At 35.9% G+C, this 23,403-nt stretch overlaps 2 protein-coding genes across 2 annotated transcripts in view; one reads left to right on the top strand and one right to left on the bottom strand.

Annotated features, from left to right (window-relative positions):
- LOC134845700 (serine/threonine-protein kinase Nek9-like) overlaps positions 1-23,403 on the bottom strand; it is a 113,575-nt gene that overhangs the window by 19,057 nt on the left and 71,115 nt on the right. The gene's annotated exons all lie outside the window — the stretch shown is intronic.
- Positions 1,589-23,402, top strand: LOC134845804 (uncharacterized). Its single transcript, XM_063862884.1, has 6 exons — positions 1,589-1,704; positions 18,034-18,238; positions 18,382-18,521; positions 22,382-22,569; positions 22,852-23,161; positions 23,217-23,402. Exons 2-6 carry the CDS (start codon positions 18,043-18,045, stop codon positions 23,400-23,402), a joined length of 1,020 nt encoding a protein of 339 aa, XP_063718954.1. The 5' UTR covers positions 1,589-1,704; positions 18,034-18,042.

Genomic DNA, 23,403 nt, shown 5'->3' on the forward strand with positions numbered 1-23,403 from the left:
GATCGTTGCGCAAATTGTAAAATGTGTGAAAAAACTGATTGGATCTAGTTAATCCCCCTACTGCAACATGGGGGAGGGGGGCTTCGTTACAAGGTACAAACTTCACCGAATCTAATATTCTCCCCCTTTAAGTAGATTAAGTTGGCCAGATCTCTTTAACTATCCCCCCTTACTTTGCAAAAGGGGAGATTTGTTACTAGGTACAAAGTTTATATATGCTTAACAATTGAATTAATTTTTATAGGGGTGGCAATTCGTTACTAGTTACCCTAGGTAGGGAAATACTTGAAGATATCCAGTTGGTCGAATTTTCGACCAATCAGAATGGGGTGGAGATTCTTTAGTAGGCACCATAGGGGGATTCAGTAGCAATTTAGGGGGGGGGGGGGGGACGCCCCCTCAAGGTTTCGACCCCCTGCCGACCCAAAGGGTCCCTCCTTTGTACTAATTTGAGATATCCATTTTTGGCCGACTGACCTTAAAAATTTTATAAAGGAGCCTTCGGCACCAATCTATACTAATTTTGAGGGGAGAGCACGCGCCGAAGAAACGCAATTTTTTGGTCGAAATTTTCCAAAAAGTGCCTAAAAAGCCTTTTTTGGCCCGTTTTTTCAAAAACTTGGTCAAATTTGGGTCTTTATAGTGGTTTGGGAGAGCTAAAAAAATCAATTTGGTCGACCTAAAAAAAAGTCGACAAAGTTTTCAAAATCTTTTTGAAAATCCGCCCCCCCCCTCGAGAAATTCCTAGATCCGCGCCTGGGGGGATTGTTAAGTAGATCCAAAAATTTGCGTATGTTTAATTATTCCTTTATAGGGGGCCATATTTTGTGAGTAATGATTTTAGTTTTGACTAATTGAACTTTGTATTTCAATTTTTATGTTAGTCGATACAATTTTCCAATTTGAAACTTTTATGCTAGTCTAGCTTTATGCTAGTTGATACACCGCCTTTGAGTCTAATGAACTAAACATCACGAAATCAGGAGTGCTGTCTGTATTTAGACAACCGCGTATTGATACTCGTCAGTAAGCAGACAAATACGATGTTAACCAATCTGAATCGAGATGAGAAAGCTAATTACGAAATAAATAATTATTAACTATTCATTTCTTCCTTGTCTCGATACTGATTGGTTAATGCAGTATTTGTCTGCTTTCTGACGAGTCTGAATACGCGGTTGTCTAAATTCTGGTACGTAAGCCCGAAATCAGTATTTCTACATGAACTGAAATTAATGTATTTTAAATCCAATTTGCTACTTAGTCAATGAAACTTAAACACTATGGCTCAGCCTTTCACTTAACAGTTCAAGCAGCTAAAATTCTTAGACGAAATGACAAAAAATAAGGATTTTTTTCCTGTTGAAGCCATTTTACTGAACTATTCTTTTCTGGGCAAAGTTTCACAAGTGACTTGACAACAACTTGATTATTTGACAAATTTCCTTCCACATTTGCGGTATTTTCGGCTAATAATTATACCTGCTGGAAATGTTGATTGAAATGCCTGACCGTATTACCTTAACTTGATTGGCTAGAATTAGCCAATCAGATTTGACCGCATAAATTTCAGCACAACACTGTTTCCCTACTGTTGATTAAATTCACCAAAATATATTTGGTCAAATAGATGCCACAATACATCTTTCAATTTCCTCCTCGTAGTTCTTTACCCAAACAGATCTCCACTCATTACTCCAAAGGGCAAGTACTTCTCAATTCAAATATGCAAATACTGCAAATATGCAAATACTGCATATGCAAATACTCAATTCAAATATGCAAATACTTTTCTCTTTCTCAAACAATCAGAATCAAAGCAAATATTTCCGCTAAATATTGTGAGGCTATTGAATAATTGTAGGGGTAAACCTTAGTTTTTTATTCGAATTATTCGATTCAAGCCTTTTCCCCCATTACCAGCATTTCCCTCAACAAGGCTACCACCCCAAGAAACTAATGGACACCCCAGGGATACCTTCTTATACACAGCGGAAAACACCCGAAAACCTTTCCGGAAAAAATTGCAGTAAAAGATAAATGTTAGGCGGAAAGAAAATTAATTAGAAATGAAAATCGGTTCAAGTGTGATAGAAGGGTACCGGTCAGTGATGACCATGTAAAAATTGTTTAAGAAAGTTATAGAAATAGTTGGCATCAATTCCGAAACTATTTTAATTTTTTTTAGAACTCTAAATTTTTCTTCAGTCTGTTTTTTAGCGGTTTTTCTGCCAAACTTTGGGAATTTTTGCAGCTTTGTGAAACGAATTCCAAAGCAATTTTCCTTTGAGCATATCTATTTGCTACAAAAATTCATCAAATTTGTCGATAAAAATTAGATTGTTTGCCTTTTCCGTGGAATTGTGAAATGCGAACTTAATTATCATGAGAAAACTCTGTATTTTGGCGTCGGAATGAATACAGCAGGGTCAATTTAAATTTTTCATTTAAATTGGTGTCCTCATAATATCACACTTAAATAAATTGAAATTTAAATAAAAATTTAAATTAATTCAAATTGTTTTTTTTAAATGTTCCCGGTAATAACCAAAATGTGAGAGAGGGGTCCCAAATAACACTAATTTCAAGCAAATATAGCAAAAATTATAGAGTCATTTCAACATTTTTTCTCAAAGGTGTCTCAACCTGCCTCATCTGTGCAAACTTAGACTTTGACACATTTTTGAGAATTTTGTTTCGGTCACAATTAACGGCTATGGGTGCAGGCAGGGACCTGGCTATTAGCATGTATGCATAAGCTTTCCCAAGTAAAATTTCAAGTTTGACTCCTCGCCATTTCAAGATTTGTGACTTACATTTGCATTTTGAACTATGTGTACGTTGCCGGAAAATAATTGAGCAAAACTGAAATTTAAAAATCAGGCGACTTTAAAAATTAATTTACAATTTATGATTCACCTGATTGAACACCTAATTGAAAGAAACATAGTCAACTGACAGTTGGAAAGGAGTAATGAACGCAAGGAAACTCAAAACAAACCGACTTAACTTTTCAAAAATCTTCAACTTTTGAATTTCGAAGAAAAAATAGATGGCCTTAAAGCTCTTTGAAATTGTAGAACAATTTATGATGGACACTATTGTGTTGAAATTAACCCAATTTGAGAAAACTGGATCAATAGGTATATCTTTTATTTCGCTGGGAAATCTGATAATTAATTTCCATTTTCAAAATTAGAAGTCGATCACGTTTTCCGTGACCTTTACAATTTTGCTGTTCGATTCCTTTAAACAATAGAAAAGCTGTGAACTTAAAAATAAATCACAAGTCAAACCGCGAAAAATCAAAACTGAGCGTGAACAATTTTTAAGACATTTTCCTGAAAAAAAATCTGCAAGACCCATTGTTTATCGCTAAGCCTCAAAAGCACGCGAGCACACGGAAAAAAGCTGAAATCCAATATCCGATGCATGCCAATGAAACATATTGATAGATCTTTAATGCACTGTTATAAAGCGGATGAAACACATCCTTACAATTCGCATAATAGACACAGGCGAAGCTGTGCTTCGCAAACACTTGCGAGAGCACGATCAAAAAGCAGCTCTATCCAGTGAAATAAGAAAAAATAGAAATAAGCTTCAAATTAGAAAAAACTCGGCTACGTGCCGGACTCGAATCTGTAATCTAGCGAATGTGGGTCTCACGCACTAACCACGGATGCTTAAAACTCACAAAAACTATCCACCAATAAGCAGCTACATATGCTATTAAATTGCCAATTAGATGCAGCAAAAGTAGCACCAAATACAAAAAGATACAATTTTACACGTAACTAACTGAAAAGCATAAAGCCAATTTATGTATAAATTATGCATTTCAAAAAAATTGCGAGATACAATGGGTTAGAAAATTTCTGAAATCGAGCTTTTTATTACTGTAATGCTGTTTGAAACAAATAATTTTTTCGATTCAATTGATAAATTGAAAATGTATCAGCTGTGTTAAATTTTTACTAATAAAATGTCCAAGCACATATGGATAATATACTGTTACCGCAGCCTACCGACTCAAAAGTGCCACTATTATAAGCACTCTTATTCGCGAGTTAGATTGAAAAAGAAGAAAGTTTGTCCTAATACACTTTCTTTCGCAAGTGTAAATATGAACTGAGCGCGGATACTGAAGCCAAAAAACAACACTTCTAAAATATATTTTTCCGGAAAAGATAGTACCTGCTCCAGTTTAAGCAAGCTTCTTAACAGTGCAGCTATTAAGTTTTTGTTTCTCTTACATAGTGATTTTTAAAAATCAATTTTTCTGATGCGAGCAAAGAAAAAACGTTTTTAGGTTTTGGCGAATGAAAACACGGGTAGGAAATCGAGGTGCACTGAATAATATCACGATTGTTCGTATCAGGACAAAACCCTGAATGATCCGACTGCCCCACTAACTTGTCTCGAACAGTTTTTAGTTAGTTAAATAATGACAAATTAAGAATTTTAGGCTGATAATATCCAATGTTCAGTACTAAAATTTTAGTTGTGTATGGAACAAATAGGACAAATTAGCTTGCCCTAAATGAGTTTGGAAAGATTTCGTGGTACGGGATATTTCGCTACGCTTTAATAATTCACGTTACACTTTCAACATCAAAGCGTAAAACGAGCAGTTTAGTAAGACTCGTTTAACAGGGAACGTAACGTCAGGTTAGCATAGTGGTGAGAGCAAATCAAACAGGCAAAAATGAATATAGAGTTGCCCCTAAATCAATTTCTGCTAATTTTTGACTCCAATTTTGTGCAAAACCAATTCAGCGAATAGGAATGACCAACGATTTCGATTGTTTGAAATGTTTGTTGCAGAACAAAAGTGCCGAAAATCAAAATCTTGTTCAATAGTGCCAAATTTTATTTTAAATAATGATTTTACTTAACCCCAATAATTGACAAGTAATAATATTCAAATTGAAGGGAAGTTGATAAGGCAAAAACGACAGTTTTAAATGATGGCATTTGTTAGGCAAACATAAAATGTCCAAGCGCGGCGTCATAATTTTTTTCATTTTTCTGAACGAACAATTAACTCAGCAAATTTGTCCAATTTTCTTCTGAGTTTTGCTCCAAAACAAAAAAGTGATCCCAAACATTAATACAAATCGATATTGAAAATTAAGTTGAAAAGCCAAAAATGGTTATTTAAATTGATGCCGCTTGTTAAAGAAACAAAAATTCTCCAAGCGCGCGTCAATTTTTTTTTTAATTAACAAAAACTTCGCGGCACTGTTGAACGCCCCCATTGATCAATCGGCTTACAAAAATTTAGTTCTGAACAGGCTAGTCAAATAAGGAAACTTTGAGCAAATTAACATTATCTCATATTGTAAATCGATTTGCAAAAGTTTAAGTTTTCACTGCAATCTATTCAATCACTTAGTAAGCTTGAGGGAACAATAGGTGCCAACAGCAAAAACACGAAAACATTGATGCACCTTCGGGCCATGACTCATTTAAATCTTTGATGCTAAAAGTGTAATGTGAACATTTTACACATGCAAAGCGGAGCTTCGCACCACTTGCTATACAAGATAATCCTGAAACTCGAAAACGAAAAATGTTTAAAAAACTATTTGAACCCAAATTTTTGTATGTCTCGTTGAAGGACACCTAGAGATCGGCTGAAGCTGGCGGTATATATTTAATATTTTTTGAATTTGTTATACTAATGCCGCACTGAATGAATATTTGAACCTTAGTTGTTTCTCTGCTAAAATAAATGAGAAGAGTGAAAAAATGTTTTTCCCAAGACCTTACCTTTTTCTTACAACAAAATAAGGAGTAGCCGCTTCTGCAGGAAAAAATCGCGCAACCGCTTCTTTCGATTAAAATTTACATCTCAGATTTGATGGGGAAGCCTTCAAGAAAAATCCAAATTCGAAATCGTTAAAATTTTGTGCTATAAGCAGTTCTCGGCCGGTAAAGTAGAAAAAATTCATAAAAGTGGGTTTCTAAAACGGTCCAATTTTCGAAACTTTTACTTGTTTGAAGGCCATAACTTCTTTATTAAAGAAATTAGGCGAAGCAAGTTATAAAGGTATGCTTCCAACAACCTGTTGGGTTGATTAACCTATGATATCAGATTTGCCAGTATAGCTATCGAGAAAAGTCCAAAAAACAATCAACAAATCAGAAAATTGACATTTCCGAGAATCATAGCTTCTTGTTTAAAAATAACTAGCATGGAACGCACCTCCGGTGCTTCAAACAGAATTTTTAACGTGAAAACTGCTTATATCTAAAATACATGAAAACAACGAAAAAAATCCAACCGTTAAAAGAAACGGGCGCATCCAACAACGCTTTTCATTTGAAAAATTAAACAAAAAAAAGCAAGTGAAAGGTTAGAATTTCAAATTTCAAATGATAGCACCCAACTACAGTGTTAGGAATTTCAAATTTTGAAGAAAAAAATGTAATTTAAAAATTCTGAAAAGTGTTTGAAAAAATCACAAAAACGTCCTATCTCGAAAACTACAAAGATTTGAGCAGCCATATTTGGATGCAAGATTCCCAACCACTGAGAGTACTCTGATAGCACCCAACTACAGGGTTAGGAATTTCAAATTTAAAAAAATATATATTTAAAACTTGTGAAAATTGTTTGAAAAAATCACACGAACGCCATATCTCATAAACTGCAAAGATTTGAGTAGTCATAACTGGAGACAAGATTCGCAATCACTGAAAATACCCTCAGAGCACCCAAATACAGGGATAAAAATTTCATATTTTGAAAAAAAAATAATTTAAAGTTTTCTGAATATTTTTTGAAAAAACCACAAAACGTCATATCTCGAAAACTACAAGGATTTGAGCAATCATATTTGAAGGCAAGATTCGCAATCCTTGAAAGTACTCTGAATGCATCCAACTACAAGGTTGGCAACTTCAAGTTTTGTTAATTTTTTTGTAATTTGAGTTTTCTGAGAATTTTTTGCACAAAACTAGTCGTATCTCGTACACTAAACTGATTTGGGCATTCATGATTGGAGGCCAAATTCGCAACCCCCTAGGGAAGCCTGACAGAATCCCACTATTATACTGTTAATTTTAAACTCGGTGAAATAGCTACTAAATTCCAGCTCGAAAATAAAAAAAATTCTTAAATATTGCAATATACGATATAGCTTAAACACGAAAAAAATCTTTCGTTAAACATGCAAAAATAATACGTTGAAAAAACTTAAGCATGGCGAGATAGTGAAGCCCGCGTTTAACTATATAATAGATTTGGCGTAGCCACCTAAGCACAAAAGATTCACCCAATCTCTTATTTTAATTGAACCCAAAAACCTAGGTTTGGCATGTTAGTTCAAGAGAAAACAAAATTTCAAAACAGTCATAACATCAAAAAGTTGACTTTTACGAGGACGATAACTTTTTGTCAAAAAAGGGAATATTTTTTGATTAAATTCGTAGAATTTCGAAAAAAAAACACTCAAAAAATTGACTTTTATGAAGACGATAACTTTTTGTGGACGCCAATGCAGGGGAGCTTTTCAATCCGATCTATAGTTGAAACTAAGTTCTGAATCCAGGTTAATTTGTGAGAAAACGAAAAAAAGTCAAACACATCGGTCAAATACTCCCTCAACAACCTTTTCGAAGGCTGTAGACAAAAGGGAAAGCAAAAAGAGACTAGGGGAGTAGACAGACACACAAGAATGTAGGTAGTCTTTCTATGGATACCCTTTTTTGAAAATCGGTCGAGTTTTTGAGAAAAAACAGTGAATATTGCAAAAGTATTAACTGTTTTTCTTTGTTTTTTTCTCAATTCCCGATTTTCATTGTGGGTCTGTATACTCCCTTTGTCAAATTTTTTTAACCAAAAACGGAATTCTGGGCAAAAATACCAAGCAAGAAATTGAAATTCAAGATGGCAACTGAACAAAACTTAAGAAGCCGAAACAAGGTTCGCAATCTTTGGTCAGACACCAGTTGAGCCGAAAAAAATCTCATTATGTAAAACACTTTAAAAGGTTTCAAGTCGCCCCTGAAACTACCCTATAGTAAGTAGTACCCAGCCAGTAGTTAAAATTGAGTTTTTATGAAATGAAATTAAGCATGTCAGCTAAAGAGCATGTCAGGCGAAGAGCGTGTCAAGTGATTCAACTGATTTTGTTAAACTAGTTGTTAACCCGAATTAAGTCTACATTCCTATTTGATAAAGCTTGCTAATCGCAAACGTAATAACTGGTGAATTACCTTGCAACAGTAAACCGTTCCACATTGAGTCTAGGCAAGGCAATTGATCGGAGAAGTTCCATATCCGACTCAATTTTCAATACTTAAAATTTTAATAATCTCATCTCAAAACTCGAACTTAACCACTTTTTAAAATCAAAAACTATTGGAAGGCACTCTAAAAATTCAGGGCTTCAAGCTAATATACGAGCATTTTTGTTTATAGAAATATCGTTTGATCTTTAAAGAGCAGCAGAAAAACATAGTTGGAATAATGTAAGAGAACAGGCGGAAACCAAAAACAGTTGATTGAAAACTTTAGAACATTTTTAATTTTCCGGTTTCGAAGAAAAATTAACAAGAATAAAGCTCTTTAAGTTTTAAAAGCTGTTTATGATGACCATTTGATTTTTAAGCTTAACACAATTAAAGAAAAATGGATCAACGGGTAAGTTTTTTATTCCGCTGGGTTATCTAAAATCTAAATTGCAGGCACGAGAATAGAAGTTGTTAACGTTCTTTTTTACAACATTTCGCCCTTTGTAATTGGAGAGCTCACCTTGCTTACATCTAAGCTAGCTGAACCTTAATTAGTAACAGTTGGTGATGTTAAATATTGTTTCTACTTATGTCGAAAAGCCAAAAAACACGAATTATTTGTATACCTATTACCAGCAACGACACTTGAATTTGAAATGCTGTGCTTGATCTACAATATCTTATCAATCTTAAGAACATTTTTGTGAAGTCTTTGCGTGAAGTTTATTGTTAGCACATTCAATTATACAGAAAATGGGGGTTTAAAAAGTCTATTGAGGTTTAAAAAGTGGTCTTCTAGGAGCAGTTAAAAAGATGGAGAGTGGCATGGGTGATAGGACATAGGGAGTTTGAGGGACGTTAGGATCAAAAAGGCTTAAACACCTATTGAGGAACGGGCTGTACCCGTATCTCAACTGCGACGGAGTTCTCCTATTGGAACGAGGGAGAAACGCTTCGGAGGGGTCATCATCATGCAGTTTGAGTGAGAATTTTCGTGGCTGGCCTGACTCTAACTGCATGCAATTTCTTTTGAAGCAAATTAAAATTAATATAGTCAGAACTTTGTTCAGTTAACTTTTTGAACGGCAAAATCGTATTAGGATTTTGTTTAGTAAAGTTTTTGACAAGCGTAAGAGCATTAGTTTCGGAGAGGATAGTGTCTATTACGGGGCATATATGCCCAGCAGGCAAGGTCAAATTCCCGGGCGGGAGATTGTTTTGAATGGAAATCATGAAACTAAAATGGTTGCACAATTGATGGATTTAAGGTTTTCAGGACAAACTGCGAGGACAGTAGATAATAGTTGTGGTCAACAATTAAAAATTTACAATCTGAATGTAAATGTTCCATTGCGCTTATCTCTTAGCACCCTTTTATTACGCGGACAGCAGAAACTTGGCAAATTGCTGTTTGTTTAAAGATGTTTTTACTGCCAGCGTGGGACCAGGAAGGGCTCGCATAACCTAAAATTGGCTTTATCAAAACTTTTTAAATAATCAGTTAAATTTCTTTGAACTGTCCCCAAGAAATCCCGGACATAGTTTTGAAAATCAACATCAAGCGCGCGGCTTTGCCAAGGTTCGCGTGTATTATTCAGCAAAAAACAGCGACATCTCAAAAAAGGCATTAATATTTTTGGAATGTTTCTCGAGGGGCAGGCTTTGGCTATTCTAAATCACTTTCGGACCTGTGATGAAAATCTTTGAAGAAAAGTAGCAAGCAGAAACGTTAGAAGAAAAAAATGTGATGCCTGCGATGGCAGTTTTTATCGGGGGCGATAACGAAGGTAATGTTTTTGAAAGCAAAAAGTTTAGGATAGGACTCAGCCTTGAGGGACGCCTCTACGAACAGAACAAGGAGTGACGGAACGCCTGGCTGACCAAGTCGAAAGCTTTCAATAAAACAAGTGTGGTAATGGCTGAGCTACTCGAAGGTCTTAAAGATTAAAACAATCGCTGATAAAAAAAATCCTGAGTTAAGAAGACTGTGGTGGTTGAAAGCATCGGGCGAAAGCAATAACGATAATCGGCGTTGCGTAGGAACTTGGCTAGAGTGGGATGCGTCAAAGCTTTGAAAAGTTTGGCAGTTCAGCTTGAAACCAAAACAGGGCGGTACGAGTCTGACTATTGGAGATCTTTGTATGTCTTCGGGAGAGGTATCACTTCTACAAACATGGGTAGCATTATTTTAAGAAAAAAAAGATACACTATGTTTTTTCAAGTTTGATGTACAGATACCACAGGGTCCTAGTGCTTTTGAAACTTTGCAGCTTTCATGCGGTTCTCAGTTTCCAAAGGAAAAAAAATTATTGAGCCTTCGAGGCTGAGTTCGAGTGTCTTTTCCTGGTTGAAGAATTTGCAATGTCTCCCGGCTGAGAATGATTTTGATATTTAAATTAAAAGGGTGAGTTCATACTACAGAATTGCTGCCATTTAATGTCCGTACCAATTTCTAGAACTTACTGGACGACAAGTGGTGAGTAAATTTCAGGAAGAAATCTTAGTCATGATCTGTTTAAAACATTCGAAATAAGTTCTGACGGGTTAGAAAGTCTGTTGGAAAAAACTAAGACTGGGAGATAATTTGCGACTAGCTGTAAAAACGTTTACCTCAACATGTTTTAAAAAAGACGGCGAGCACACGGCTATATCTGGGGATGATGCTGAAGTTTTACTGTCGTACGAAAGCTTCGTTTGATGATGATCGTATATTGGGGTGACATACGGTTCCTTCTGTTCTGAGTATGGACCTTAATGGTCCTCGGGAATATCGAGGAGCACTAAAGAGGGAAAATCGCATTAGGGAAAAATGTATTTTTTTTGTGTGCATTTGTTTTTTCGGTTGTTTGTGTCTGTTCTAGCGCTTTCCCAGAGATGCCATTACAATTAGGTCATAGAATGTCCAGAAAATTGGCAGGGAAGTGGTTTGTTTGGTAAACTAGGGGATTCGTTGGAGCAGTACAGCAGGGGGTACATGAGTCAGGACGAAAATCGGTACATGAAAGGGAGGTTTGATCAATGAGGTGGGGATTGGTAACAGGCTGGCAAAAGAAGTCTTTATTGTGCTCTTTGAGCTTTTTAAAGCCCGCTACATTTACAACAAATTCGACCAAATACATGGCACCAGACGCTGGCTTGGGTTCAAAATATTCTTTGCTTGTGTGGTAAAGGGAACAGGTTTAGAGTTTGTGCAGGCACGAAGCAGTTGAAAAATAATAGACAGACCGACCTTACCGACACAGGAAGCTCCGAAACTAAAACCGTGAAAGAACATGCTTTCCACGCACCCCTGAGTTAGGATGTATGGTAGTGCCATGTGCGGCTGTATTTACAGCGCATCGCCTCGCTCCGCCGCTTGAATTCGGCACTTCTAACGCTATTTATGATACGATTTAATAAGGATAAAAATGAGCACACTATTTTCGAGCTAAAAAGAGGCAGATGTTATCTCCGACCAATTTACCAAAAATTCGGCTGACAAATCGGTCGTCGGTGAATGTTATCTCCAACCAATTTTTATTTTTTTTTGTTTAAAAAAGCGACGCACTGAACAATCTCTTGGGAAAGAACTCAATTTTTACTCGCTTCCTACAACTGACGTATTTCCTGAATCGTCACTTTCATTGAACATTCAAGTAAATCAATTCCGAAAGGGCAAAATAATATAGAACTCAAGTTTGAATCGAGGCTAATTTTTTAAAACCAATTTTGATTTGAGAAATAGTGGGACCAGACAATTCGGCCAGACTCTTCAACTGATTTGAAAATCAGACAGTTGGCCCAAACATTTACAGAAGATCAACCAGAATATATCTGTTGCTTTCTTTTCTGTCGGATAAATGAATGGAATGTACAAGTTCTTTCTATTGTTACAATTCAGTTCTCTTTTGTCATTCTAGAACCGAATTCGAGTAACTTCGCCTAAGAGATGCTTAAACTATAATCATCGCATGGTTTGACTGAAACCTCAAAAAACAACCGAGTCGTTTGACTAGTCAATGTAGATAAAAAACCGCAATCGTTGGGACGTTGACAAGGAAGTTTTTCTCGAAGTTTTGTTTTGAGATCTCTACTGAGATCCTTGTGGAAAAATCATCTCTTGTCATAAAATAATTTTGGTCAGAGAATATTTGGTGCATCCCCCATCCCGCTTCGAAATTCCATACTTGCACCAACCTAAGCGTCCTAGTTTGGCGCTACTTTCCATCAATTTTTGGCTGAACTAGACTAAAAAAAAACATCGTTAGCCTTTGTCGCCAACATGTACATATGAACTTAGTCCAATACTTTTTGAGAGGTCGGAAAATCAATTTTCCGACCTCACTATCCTAAATCCCCATCACCATCCTAAATCCGATATCGACTGAGTTCTCATTATTGCCATAAGTCTTTATAATTATGGCCAACATAAAAAAGAACTACTCGCCCATATTAAAACGACCTTTTCTGCTACTCTGAAGCCCCTAATTATGTAATTCTGCGACAAGAGATGCTCTTCTTCGCCGCATTTGCTCGCTGAGATCCTTAAGCAATTGATGTTCTTTCTTCAACCAAATTAATTTGTCGCATTCTGTTTGTCGGTAATTGAACGAATAGCCACAGACATAAAAACAGCCAATGAATTTACTAAAATCAAAACATAGCCAACAGATAGTGAAAAATTTTTTTTGAAAAGAACTCTTTCAAGAAGGTCACTATTTTGTAAAATTAACACAACTAGCAAGCCCGCCTCCAATAATCAATTGGCTCGTCCAAAATTATTTGCTGTTCTGATGAAATTATCCAAGCAAAAAAAACGTTGAACAACTTCAAGTTAGGCCATATCGTAAAATCGGTTTGAAAAACTTCAGGTTTCATAGAACGAATCGGTTTCCAAAAAATGAAAGTTTTCTAAGCAAGCTAAGAAACTTTGAAATATTTCAAAATGTTTCATGAAGAAAATCGGATGACTCGATTTGAGGTTTTTATATGGAAGCTATTCGACCAATAAACCATTGAAATATTTCAAGTTGTTTCATAGAGGAAACAATAAGCAAAAAATTTAAGTTTTTTTTACGCAAGCTTGGTAAAAAGTTGAAGTTTTTCTTAGTAAGCTATTCAAGCTACGAAATAAAACATTTCAAGTGACTTCACAGAGCAAACTGGTTCGCAAAAGGTTCAAAATTTTCTCTGCAAGCTCTTTAAGACATGAACTTTTAAACATTTCTAAGCTATTGCATACACTGATTTGGTTCCCAAAAGGTTCATACACTATTAAGCTATGACACTTTGAGTTATTTTCAGTTATTTTATAGACTAAAAAAGTTCACAAACAAATTAAATTTTTCTATGGAAGCTGTTTAAACTATGAAAATTTAAACGATTCAAGTGCTTTCAAATAAACAACTGGATGGCAAACTGCTTTTCTGGTGAAACCTTTCAAAAGATTTCCAAAATTTTGCTCAGTTTTAAGTTAGTTTTTTGCGCGAGCTGATGGAGCAAGGAACTTCGAAAAAAAAACAAGCTATTTCTGAGACCGAATCGTTTTTACAGTTTTACAAAGCAAGCAATTCAAGTTATGAAACTTTAAAATAATTCAAGAGTTTTAATGAAACAAATCGGTTCACGAAAAACTTGTTTAAGCAAGCTATTCGAAACTTTGAAGCTGTTCAAAACTTCGAAAACTACAACACTTTTAAAAAAATCCCAGTAAATTCATAGACTGACTCAGTTTGCGAAAAATTGAATTTTTTTCTCAGGAAGCTTTTAAAGCTATGAAACTTTGAATAATTTCATTTTACTTCATAAACTGAATCGTTCGCGAAGTTCTTCTAGGCAAGCTAATAGAGCTAAGAAACTTTGAAATAGTTCAAGTCAATTCAAAAACGGAATCACTACACGAAAATCTTACAAGTTTTCTAGGCAAGCTAATAAAGTTAATAAAACTTGAACTATTTCAAGTTATTTCGTAGACCGAATCGGTTCGCAAAAAATTTAAGTTTTGTATGCACGCTTTTAAAGCTATGTTATTTTGTTTTATTACAATTTATTTCATTGATTGAATCAGTTTTCAAAAAGTTGAATTTTTTTCTCAGGAAGCTATGAAATTTTGAATCATTTCATTTTACTTCATAAACTGAATCGTTCGCGAAAAGGTTGCTTTTCTGAGCAAGGTTTTCAAGCTATGAAACATGAAATAATATCAAGTTATTTCATACAACGAATCGGTTCGCAAAAAGTTCAAGTTTTCCAAAGCAGGTTCAAAGCTACGAAACTTCAAATTAATTCAAGTTATTTGTAGACCGAATCCGCTCGCAAAAATTTTAACTTTTCATAAGCAAGCTTTTCAGGATAGAAATTAATCGAAATAATTCAATTTAATTCATAAACCGAATCAGTTTGTGAAAAAAAACTAAGTTTTCTAAGCAAGCTATTCCAGCTATGAAACTTTGAATTTCGTAGACTGAATCTGTTCGCAAAAAGTTGAAGTTTTTCTAAGCAAGGTTTTAAAGCAATGAAACTTTGAATTATTTCATGTTATTTCATAGACTGAATCGTTCGCGAGAAGTTTAAGTTTTTCTAAGCAAGCTTTTAAAGCTATGAAACGTTGAAACATTTCCATTTATTTCATAATAGACCGAACCGGTTTGCAAAAAGTTTCTTTCTGAGCATAGAGGTTGCTGTTTTTAAATAATTCGTTCCAGACTGAAATAATCTGTAAACGCAAAATTTTGGACAAAAAATAGGCAAGTACTGTCTAGCCTTGAAGGTGGATCGAGTTCATCTTTCTCTGAAGGTTGCTTTGAATGATTCTTAAACGTTGTACTCGATCGAAAAGTTAAAACGTTGCACTGTAAGCACTGGGTCAATCCGTAACTTTTTTTGATTCAGCACAGCAATCTAAAAAAAACCACCTTCAATTTGCCTTGATTTTAGGAAAAGAACTCGAAATTTAATTAAAACAAGATTGCTCGTAACGGCGAAGCCGTGAATGCTCTTACAGCCCTTTATAAAGTGTTTGAAACATTGTTTTCGAACCTTCAAATTTTTCGACTTAATTTTTAAAACTTCTCCACGCAGGCTATGTCAAGTACAGAAGGACATTTTTAGCGTCTAGTAACGAACTAATAATAAAAATTTCTGGCCTCAATTCAACTTGGAACAATTTAGTAGTAGATTTAATGGTGCATATACAAAACAGTCTGAAACATAAAAAAAGTCCTAAAAACAGTCCCCAACAAACAGTCCATAATCAATTGATTTTTTTACCTTGTTCTTTTGGCGACGACTGAATTGGTTCACGCTTTAAACCATCAAACATGAGCGCAATTGAAGATCAAAGAACCAAAAATCGAACAATAAATCAGATCAAAATCAAAGGCCTCATGGTATAGTGGTTAAAGCGTAAGACTCAAACTCTAGAGATCAAAGGATCGATTCCCTGGCGACACAAAAATTTTCCATTTTTCTGAAAAAGTTGGGTCAATATGAAACGAGTATATCTCGGGAACAAATAATGAAAAGATGGGCTCAATCGTAGAGAGTTGGGCGTGGGGGAAAAAATCAACAACTTGTATATATCCAGTAAATTGCCGGTTTCAAATCAAGCTGAGATTATATTTAAAAATTCAAAGAAACTATATAAATTTGGAAAAACTTATCGCTTGGCGATGTTAAATAAATTTAAAAATTGAAAACAAAATAAACTTATGTTATAGTTTATAATCATAGCTACAACCCCTAAGAAACCCAATGATATCGATGAGTGTTGGAAAGAAGGGTGCTTGCTGTTGACTAGCTTCGCAAAATTGCTGTTCCAACCTTCTACAGCGTTGCTGGAGCGGTTAAATTTGTTTTTTTTTACCCTTTGATAGCAACTCCAATGCTCTATGTCACATCTGGGCTTCTGTCGACCTTGAGAAGTCAGTTTTCTAATACAGAAGAAAGCTTAAGGTCATTGTTGTGATTGTGAGTGTTGCCTGACGACTGAACATCTCACCAGAGGCTTTGACTCATATAGAAGAAAGAAAACTAAATTTGAGCGCTTCTGATTGGTAGCTGTTAATGAGTTTCGCACATCTACTTCAAAATCAACTGTAACGCATTTTGGACACTCAACTTTTAGGACATTGAGAAGGCGACAATCAGTTGATTTCCTGTCGAGAAGCAGATCGTCAGCGAGAGGTAGGAGACATCCTTCAACTGAAGCGTGTTTTGTATAAAATTGGTAAAATACAATGAGCAGTCGAAAAGGTTCCATCAAGCAACCAATCATCTTATAGTCCAAGTATGTCTAGCCCAGGTAACGTGGTAAACAAAATAACCCGGTCTTCATCTCAAGGACTAAAATTGTCTGAAAAACTGTTCTTCGTCGTGAGTTTTCTCCAGGGCCAGAGGTAATTCAAAGCCAATCAGCGAATTTGGCTCTGCCATCTTCGGTCTTTTTTTTCCGCGACGAACTCCATCTACAGCTTGTTGGTTAGTGAGTAGCTTGGGAAATGAACAGTTGTTTTTCGGTTAACATCACGCTGGGTTGCAAAAATGATCTACCGTGGCGTGACATCCAAAACTGCTGCTCGATCTTAAAGCATTTTCCTGCACTGAAGTTTTTCGATATCATCCGGATCGGGTAAGTGACAAGGATCTTTAACGATCTCAACGGAGTCCTCTTTAGTACGCACAAGTCCATTGCAACTGCTTCGTGCACAGCCCGAGGACACTGTTCTGTTTTGTAAAAGACTAGTTTTTGGGACTTTGATGATTTTTCAGACTATTTTGTACAGGACTGTTTTGTATTGGACTCTTTTGTACAGACACGGATTAAATATATCTGATTTTAATCATCCGGAAAAAACGGATAAAATATGAAAAAACGCGTCTTTCTCTAACTCAGTTGACTTTAGGGGAATTTGTTGATGCAATATAGTGCAATTTGTTTTGCGAAATTCGGAACCAAAATTTTAACCCAAAAATATGTTTTTCTCAAAAAATTGTTCTCTTGCATAGATTTGTTGAGATTTTACTTTTCTAGAAATTTGTTGAGCTGCGTAAGAGGCTGCGTTGCATCTAACTTTCCTATCAATTAATTTGGTAGTATTTGCGTTAATTTTGGATTTAATTTTTGATTAATCAAAAATTGTCCCATTTTTGAGGTTTAAAATTGATTCGAAATTTCGGAAAATAAATTGCACCATAATTTATCTGGTGAAAGTGTAAGCAAATTTTGTTTTCCTAACTTTTTGTCTAATTTAAATCAGCACTGTATCCGCTTACGCGTTAATAGCACAAATATCTCGCGCGTTTATTGTCCCAAATTAGCTAAACTGGCTATTTTCAAACCCCGATAACATTCCAAAAAGTGATCAGAGGTAAAATCTTTTTAAATTTGAGCCCAGGCCATCACTGGCTTTCAGATGATATAATAAATTCCGTTCAAAAATTGCTAAAATCGAAGTTGGTGTGGAAAAAACCACCCAAAGCACAAATATTCTGTCACTTTCATCAAGATTCAGAACAAAAATGAGAGGTCAAACAACAAAAAAAATCAAATTTGGGGAGCGTGAACTTGTTTTCAGAACTTTTTCCGCGGAAAAATCAGAACGACCTATATAAGTGTTTTCACAACGTTTATTGACACCTATTACTCAAAATAGAGATTGTAAGAAAAAACTGCTATAGAAGGCGTTACATAGCCTTGAGGGTTTGATTTTAAATTGCAGAGTACATTTGTTGCATTATCTTAAAAACTAATTATTTATGATATAATTTTTATTGTTCTCGACCTAAAGTGATTTTTTATCCCTGCCTCAGAAAACCCTCATGTTTGCATTCGGGATAACCCACTCTTCGCCCTTGTTTTCTCCCTCCCCCTCTCCCTGGATGACGGTAGAGCCAGGGGAGCAACAGCAACATGTGCGAGGAACCCCAATGGATGATCTGATGTCGCTGTTTCTCGTCGAGGCCTCCCGATTCACAAATGAGTGCTACCTCTTCGGCATTCTCACCTCTATCATAGGCAAGCCACCAGTTCACTCATCTTAAGCAGGCTCAGTATCGAGCACCACAATCCGTATTCCCCCATCCATTTCACCATCACTAGCTTTCAAATGTTTAGATCACCGAACAATAAACCGATAATGATGGTTTCTTTATCCTTAGGCGTGTTTTTCAATCTCTTCTGCTACATCTGTTCTCTCTCACTCCCGAATCAGTCGACCAGTAGTATCCTTATGTCCTATTTGGCCATATGGGACACCATCTCACTCATACACGATGGAGTATTCGACATGGCTCTCAAGGTATAGTACATACAGTAGCTAAGTTCAACAAGAATAGCCGGTTTCTCTGCATATGTGATGTTATTTTTACAGAATTGCCGTTGAGGGCTATTGAATTACTTAAATAGCTGCCAAATAAGAAATAAAAGCAACTAAATTAAAACAAAAGCAGATTAACTAAATTGAGACTTCAAACTATAACCTGTCATTTGTAAATGAAAAAATTGGATAAATTCAGAGTTATCATTTGCTTTTTTTGGATAATTCATTTGCTTTGTTCGGAAGTTTGATTTAATTTACTTAAAAACTGACAAAGTAGAATTGGCGTAAGTTTTGATCAACTAAATCGAACCAAAAAATAATCACCTGCAAGGTAAAGTTTGGGTTCCATTTTCTCAAAACAATGCACCACAATAGCTCAGCTGAAATTTAAGGCAAACTTTTGTTTTCATCTACTTATTGGTAACGTTAACTCATTTTGAGCTGTATTCGCTTTGACCAGAGACTTTAAATCAGCACCGTATAATGGACTGCGTAATAAGATCTTAAAAACAACTGGTTCTATAGCAAATGGTTTCACAAAAAAAAACAACGGGTTTAACAAAAAATCAACTGGTTCAACAGGGTCAGGGGCGGATTTAGGGGGGGGAGGGGGGAGGGGGGCGTACGCCCTCCCCCCCCTCAGGGATTCGAACCCCTGCCAACCCAAAGGGTCCCCCCTTTGGTACTTTTTAAGAAATCCATTTTTGGCCGACCGACCCTAAAATTTTTCTAAAGGCGCCTTTGGCGCCAATATACACTAATTTTGAGGGGGAGCGCGCGCCAAAAAAAACGCGTTTTTTTGTCAAAATTTTCCAAGAAGAGCCCAAAAACGGCTTTTTTGACCTGTTTTTTCAAAAAGTTGCCTGCGGCACAGAAAATTTCGCCAAAACAGGGTCTTTTTACTGCTTTGGGAGAGCTCGGAAAATCAATCTGATCGACCTAAAAAAAAAAAAGGTCGTCAAAATTTTCAAAATTTTTTTGAAAATCCGCCCCCCCTCGAGAAAATCCTAGATCCGCCCCTGAACAGGGTAAAACGTTTTGATCCTCCGATATTTTTACACGTTTTGTCGCTAACGCGCAAGAAATCGCTGGTCGTCTCGAGAAAAAAAAACGTCTTCAGAGCAAAGCAAAAGCGCATAAATATTTAGATTTATAGCACCTCTGCCGGCCATTTTGTGGCACTTTTATGGATTTATAGAGCCTTGATTGTACTGTTTGCGCATCAAAGATTCCCCACCCAAAGGCCATTACTTTTTCATTAGACATTGATATTCATGGTGCGGTTTTAACAAAGATCTTTGACTCTTCATACCATAGGCACAAATAATCGCTTTAGTATTTTTCTTTAATACAAATTAGCACTCCAAAAAAACCATTGGAGAATTTTTCAAGCGATTTTACTATTGATGAAACAATTACGACATATCGATGAAGAACAGATGAAACGTAAAATAATAAATAGTCTCAACATTAGAGTGTTCAAAATTTGAATGCAGCAGCTTTCGATTCTGAACAATCGCTCGACTATTTCTTGTTCATTTCATCATCCGCTTTTTTTCTCCTTTTCAGAGCATACGTCATATCAACTTAATTCATCAATTGCACAATTCAGAAATAAAGATTAACTTGCACAATTTAGATATTAATAAAAAAAACATACCTGATTAAAAAGGTCATCCCAACTTAGTCGTCGGAACAATGAGCGGAAGCTCTGTTTATTATACAAAGCTGAAGCACTAAAAATAGGTGGAGGCTTTCGAGCTTTGAAATTAAACCGAAAGCATTATAAAAAGAAAAAAAAGAATAAAACAAAAAATCTAAAATAGTTATATTACATAGCCAGCTGACAGTTGGAAAAGAGTCAATGAATACAAGTAAACAGAAAAAAAAACACTGACTTGTTTCTTGAAAAAACTTCAACTTTTGAATATCAAAGGAACAAAATGCGCCCTTAAAGCTCTCTGAATTTCAAAAGTAATTTATGATTGACACTTTTTTGTCAAATTGAAGGCTACATCCACATTTAAAATTAACCCATTTTGAGAAATATGGATCAATAGATTAAAACTTTTATTTCGCTGGGAAATCTGATAATTAAATGCCATAATTAAAATCAGAAATCGATCACGTTTTTTATGACCTTGACATTTCTGGTGTTCGATAGTGGAGTTTAACTTCCTTTTAGCTTAATTAATTGAGAAAAATGGATCAAAAGATTAAAATTTTTATTTCGCTGGGAAATCTGATAAATAAATTCCCTTATCAAAATCAGAAGTCGATCAAGTTTTGGTGTTCGATAATGGATTTAACCTTCCTTTAAGCTAAAGAAATGAACCGAAATTAGAAAATTAGAAGTCAAATTGCGAAAAATTAAATTTGAACCTGAGCAATTTGAAGATTTTTCCTGAAAAAACAAGAAAAAAGCATCACGACATATATAAGAGTCTGGAAGACGTTTATCGACTCTTAAAAAGTTGAAAAGTGATAATAGGTTTAAAAAAATAATGTTGCACTTTCCGAAATGATTGCGCATTTTTTGAAGATTTTTTCGTGTTTTTTATTGATGTTTTAACTTCGAAAAATAGTTGATGCTAAAGCTCTAAATGAAGCTTTGAAAACTTGTTTTACTGGAGGAAACTAGGTTTTCACGTCTTAAATAAAAACGGCTTTTTATAACATCTACTCGCTCGCTACTCGTATTGTAACATCTACACCTACAATGTCAAAAAAATCTGCGAAACAACTTTTCATATTCGAGAAACAAAGCGAAGTAAGAAAATGCAGGAAATCTCGAAAACTTTCATTTCAAACCAAAAACTAATTTGAGAAATTTGGAGAGAAGAAGTTTTAAGCCGATCAACTCATTTCTTTTCGAATGGTAAAACACAAAAATATTAGCAACCAATAGTTAACAGAGCGTTAACAAAAGGAAAAAGAAAATAAAGGAATACTTAATTTCATGAATTAATTAAAGTTTAAGCCAATTTAGATTTAAAATTTGTGGCAGTTTTTCTGCGGCTGTTTTATTGAGTGATTGCTTCATCTTAAACATTTCGAGTGATTATTGGCATTTATTTCGCGTTGTTTTTTCTTGTGATTTGTCCATCAACTTAAGTATTTTTCGATTTTGTTGAGACAATACATATGTACTGTAGCTCTTTGCGTAATAATTTGAATAAAATAAAATGATCGAAAGATTCTTTTTTTGATTCCATTTTGATGTTCCACACCTAAAACTGGGGGAAATCCTGTTAATTAAGCTGAATGCCAAATAGAATTTTTTAGTATTTAGCTCAAACCTATCAATCGGCTCTCTAAAGTGCTCAGCTTAAAATAAGACTAGATTCACTTCTAAGTAGCAGCAAGAATTAACAACTCCAGATACGATCCAAACACATGATGTGACAAAGCTTAATTGCGGGGTAACTTAGCATGCAGTAGATTGGTAAAGGGAAGGTTCATATATTGGATAGAATACCATAGGTAGATTGCCATCGGGTAGATTCTCATGCTACCGTTTCGAAGTACTCGCAACGAGACTGCATTTTTATACAACAAAAAAGACGACATCCACACTAACAAAAGTTGGTAAAAAAGCAGAACTATTCCCCCGGAAAAAGCTTCTAAAAGTCACTTTACCCATTGTTCTTTAGAAACGTTCAAGATATAGGCACAAAAAACACAGTGAAAAATCGCGAGAATGTCTAAGACAACGGTTTCACTGAACTTTTACAGTTCATTGAAGTTTAATACCCGGGTGAAGTACTCATTCTAGCTTTCTCTGCACCACTTTTGTATGTCGACCTCGAATCATTTTACTAGGAGTGCTGTGATTTTAGTACTGTGGCGTGCATTTGGCTGATATGAGCATTGGAGGGAGTGGATTGATGTGCAAGCTGTTCTACTACCACTCCTGGGCCAGCACCCTCAATGCCAGTGCACACCTAGTGGCCCTGGCAGTGGACAGAGTCATCTCTCTGAAACTACCACTATTCCACCACAACCTCAGCATGCAAACATATGCCAGGTAGGAAAAACACCCCCCCCCCCCCCGATGTATCCAGATTGGGATTTTTGTGATCCAATCAACCCACCGCCTTTCGTTTCGAACCCTCGCCTTAGCCTCACCCAATCACTAACCGTAGCACTGTGTCACCTAGAACCGGAATACTCGTCAGGCAACTGTTAACTTTTCTGAACCGAAGTGGACAGTTATTTTTTTATAACTATCAATATCGTTCACAGGAGCAAGGAGGAAAATATTTTCTGCTACTCTGTGTGTGCTACAGAGTTGTGTGTTTGTTTGCAGGAAGATATCATGGTCTCTGACAGCTTTCAACTACATGGTAGTGCTACCTAACTTGTACTTCTTCGCCCTTGAGGACGGAACGTGCAAGAGCATCGGAGGCGAGTTGGAGGAGTGGATGGGCATTTATCAGAAGACTATCAACTACGCCCTCTTCTCTGGAGGTCCCTTCATCCTCATCTCAGTCTCAAACCTCGTGTTCATTCACAACTTATACCAGATTAGAAAAGAGAAGCAGGCGCGACTTGATTTAACGACACGAGTCATCGCCGAGAACAGCTGTCGTCCAGTGTCCTCGCGAATGACAAAGGAGGCAACGTCTTATGAGTCAGGAAGCGCATCTACGAGGCCATTGTTAACCATTGCAGACAATGACACCTGTAGACCAGAGAAGGAGTCAAAATATGTCAAAAAGGAGCTCGAGTTTCCCGCAGTTGACCACTATGATGACCTGGTCACAGAGGTTTACTGTGGACCAAAGACTTCATCATACAAACAAAAAGTGCAGCAACCTACAGAACCATTCCCCTGCAAACAAAGTACTTCTGAAATAAT

Source organism: Symsagittifera roscoffensis, chromosome 5, assembly GCF_963678635.1.
Source record: "Symsagittifera roscoffensis chromosome 5, txSymRosc1.1, whole genome shotgun sequence".
Classification (NCBI taxonomy): Eukaryota; Metazoa; Xenacoelomorpha; order Acoela; family Convolutidae; genus Symsagittifera; species Symsagittifera roscoffensis.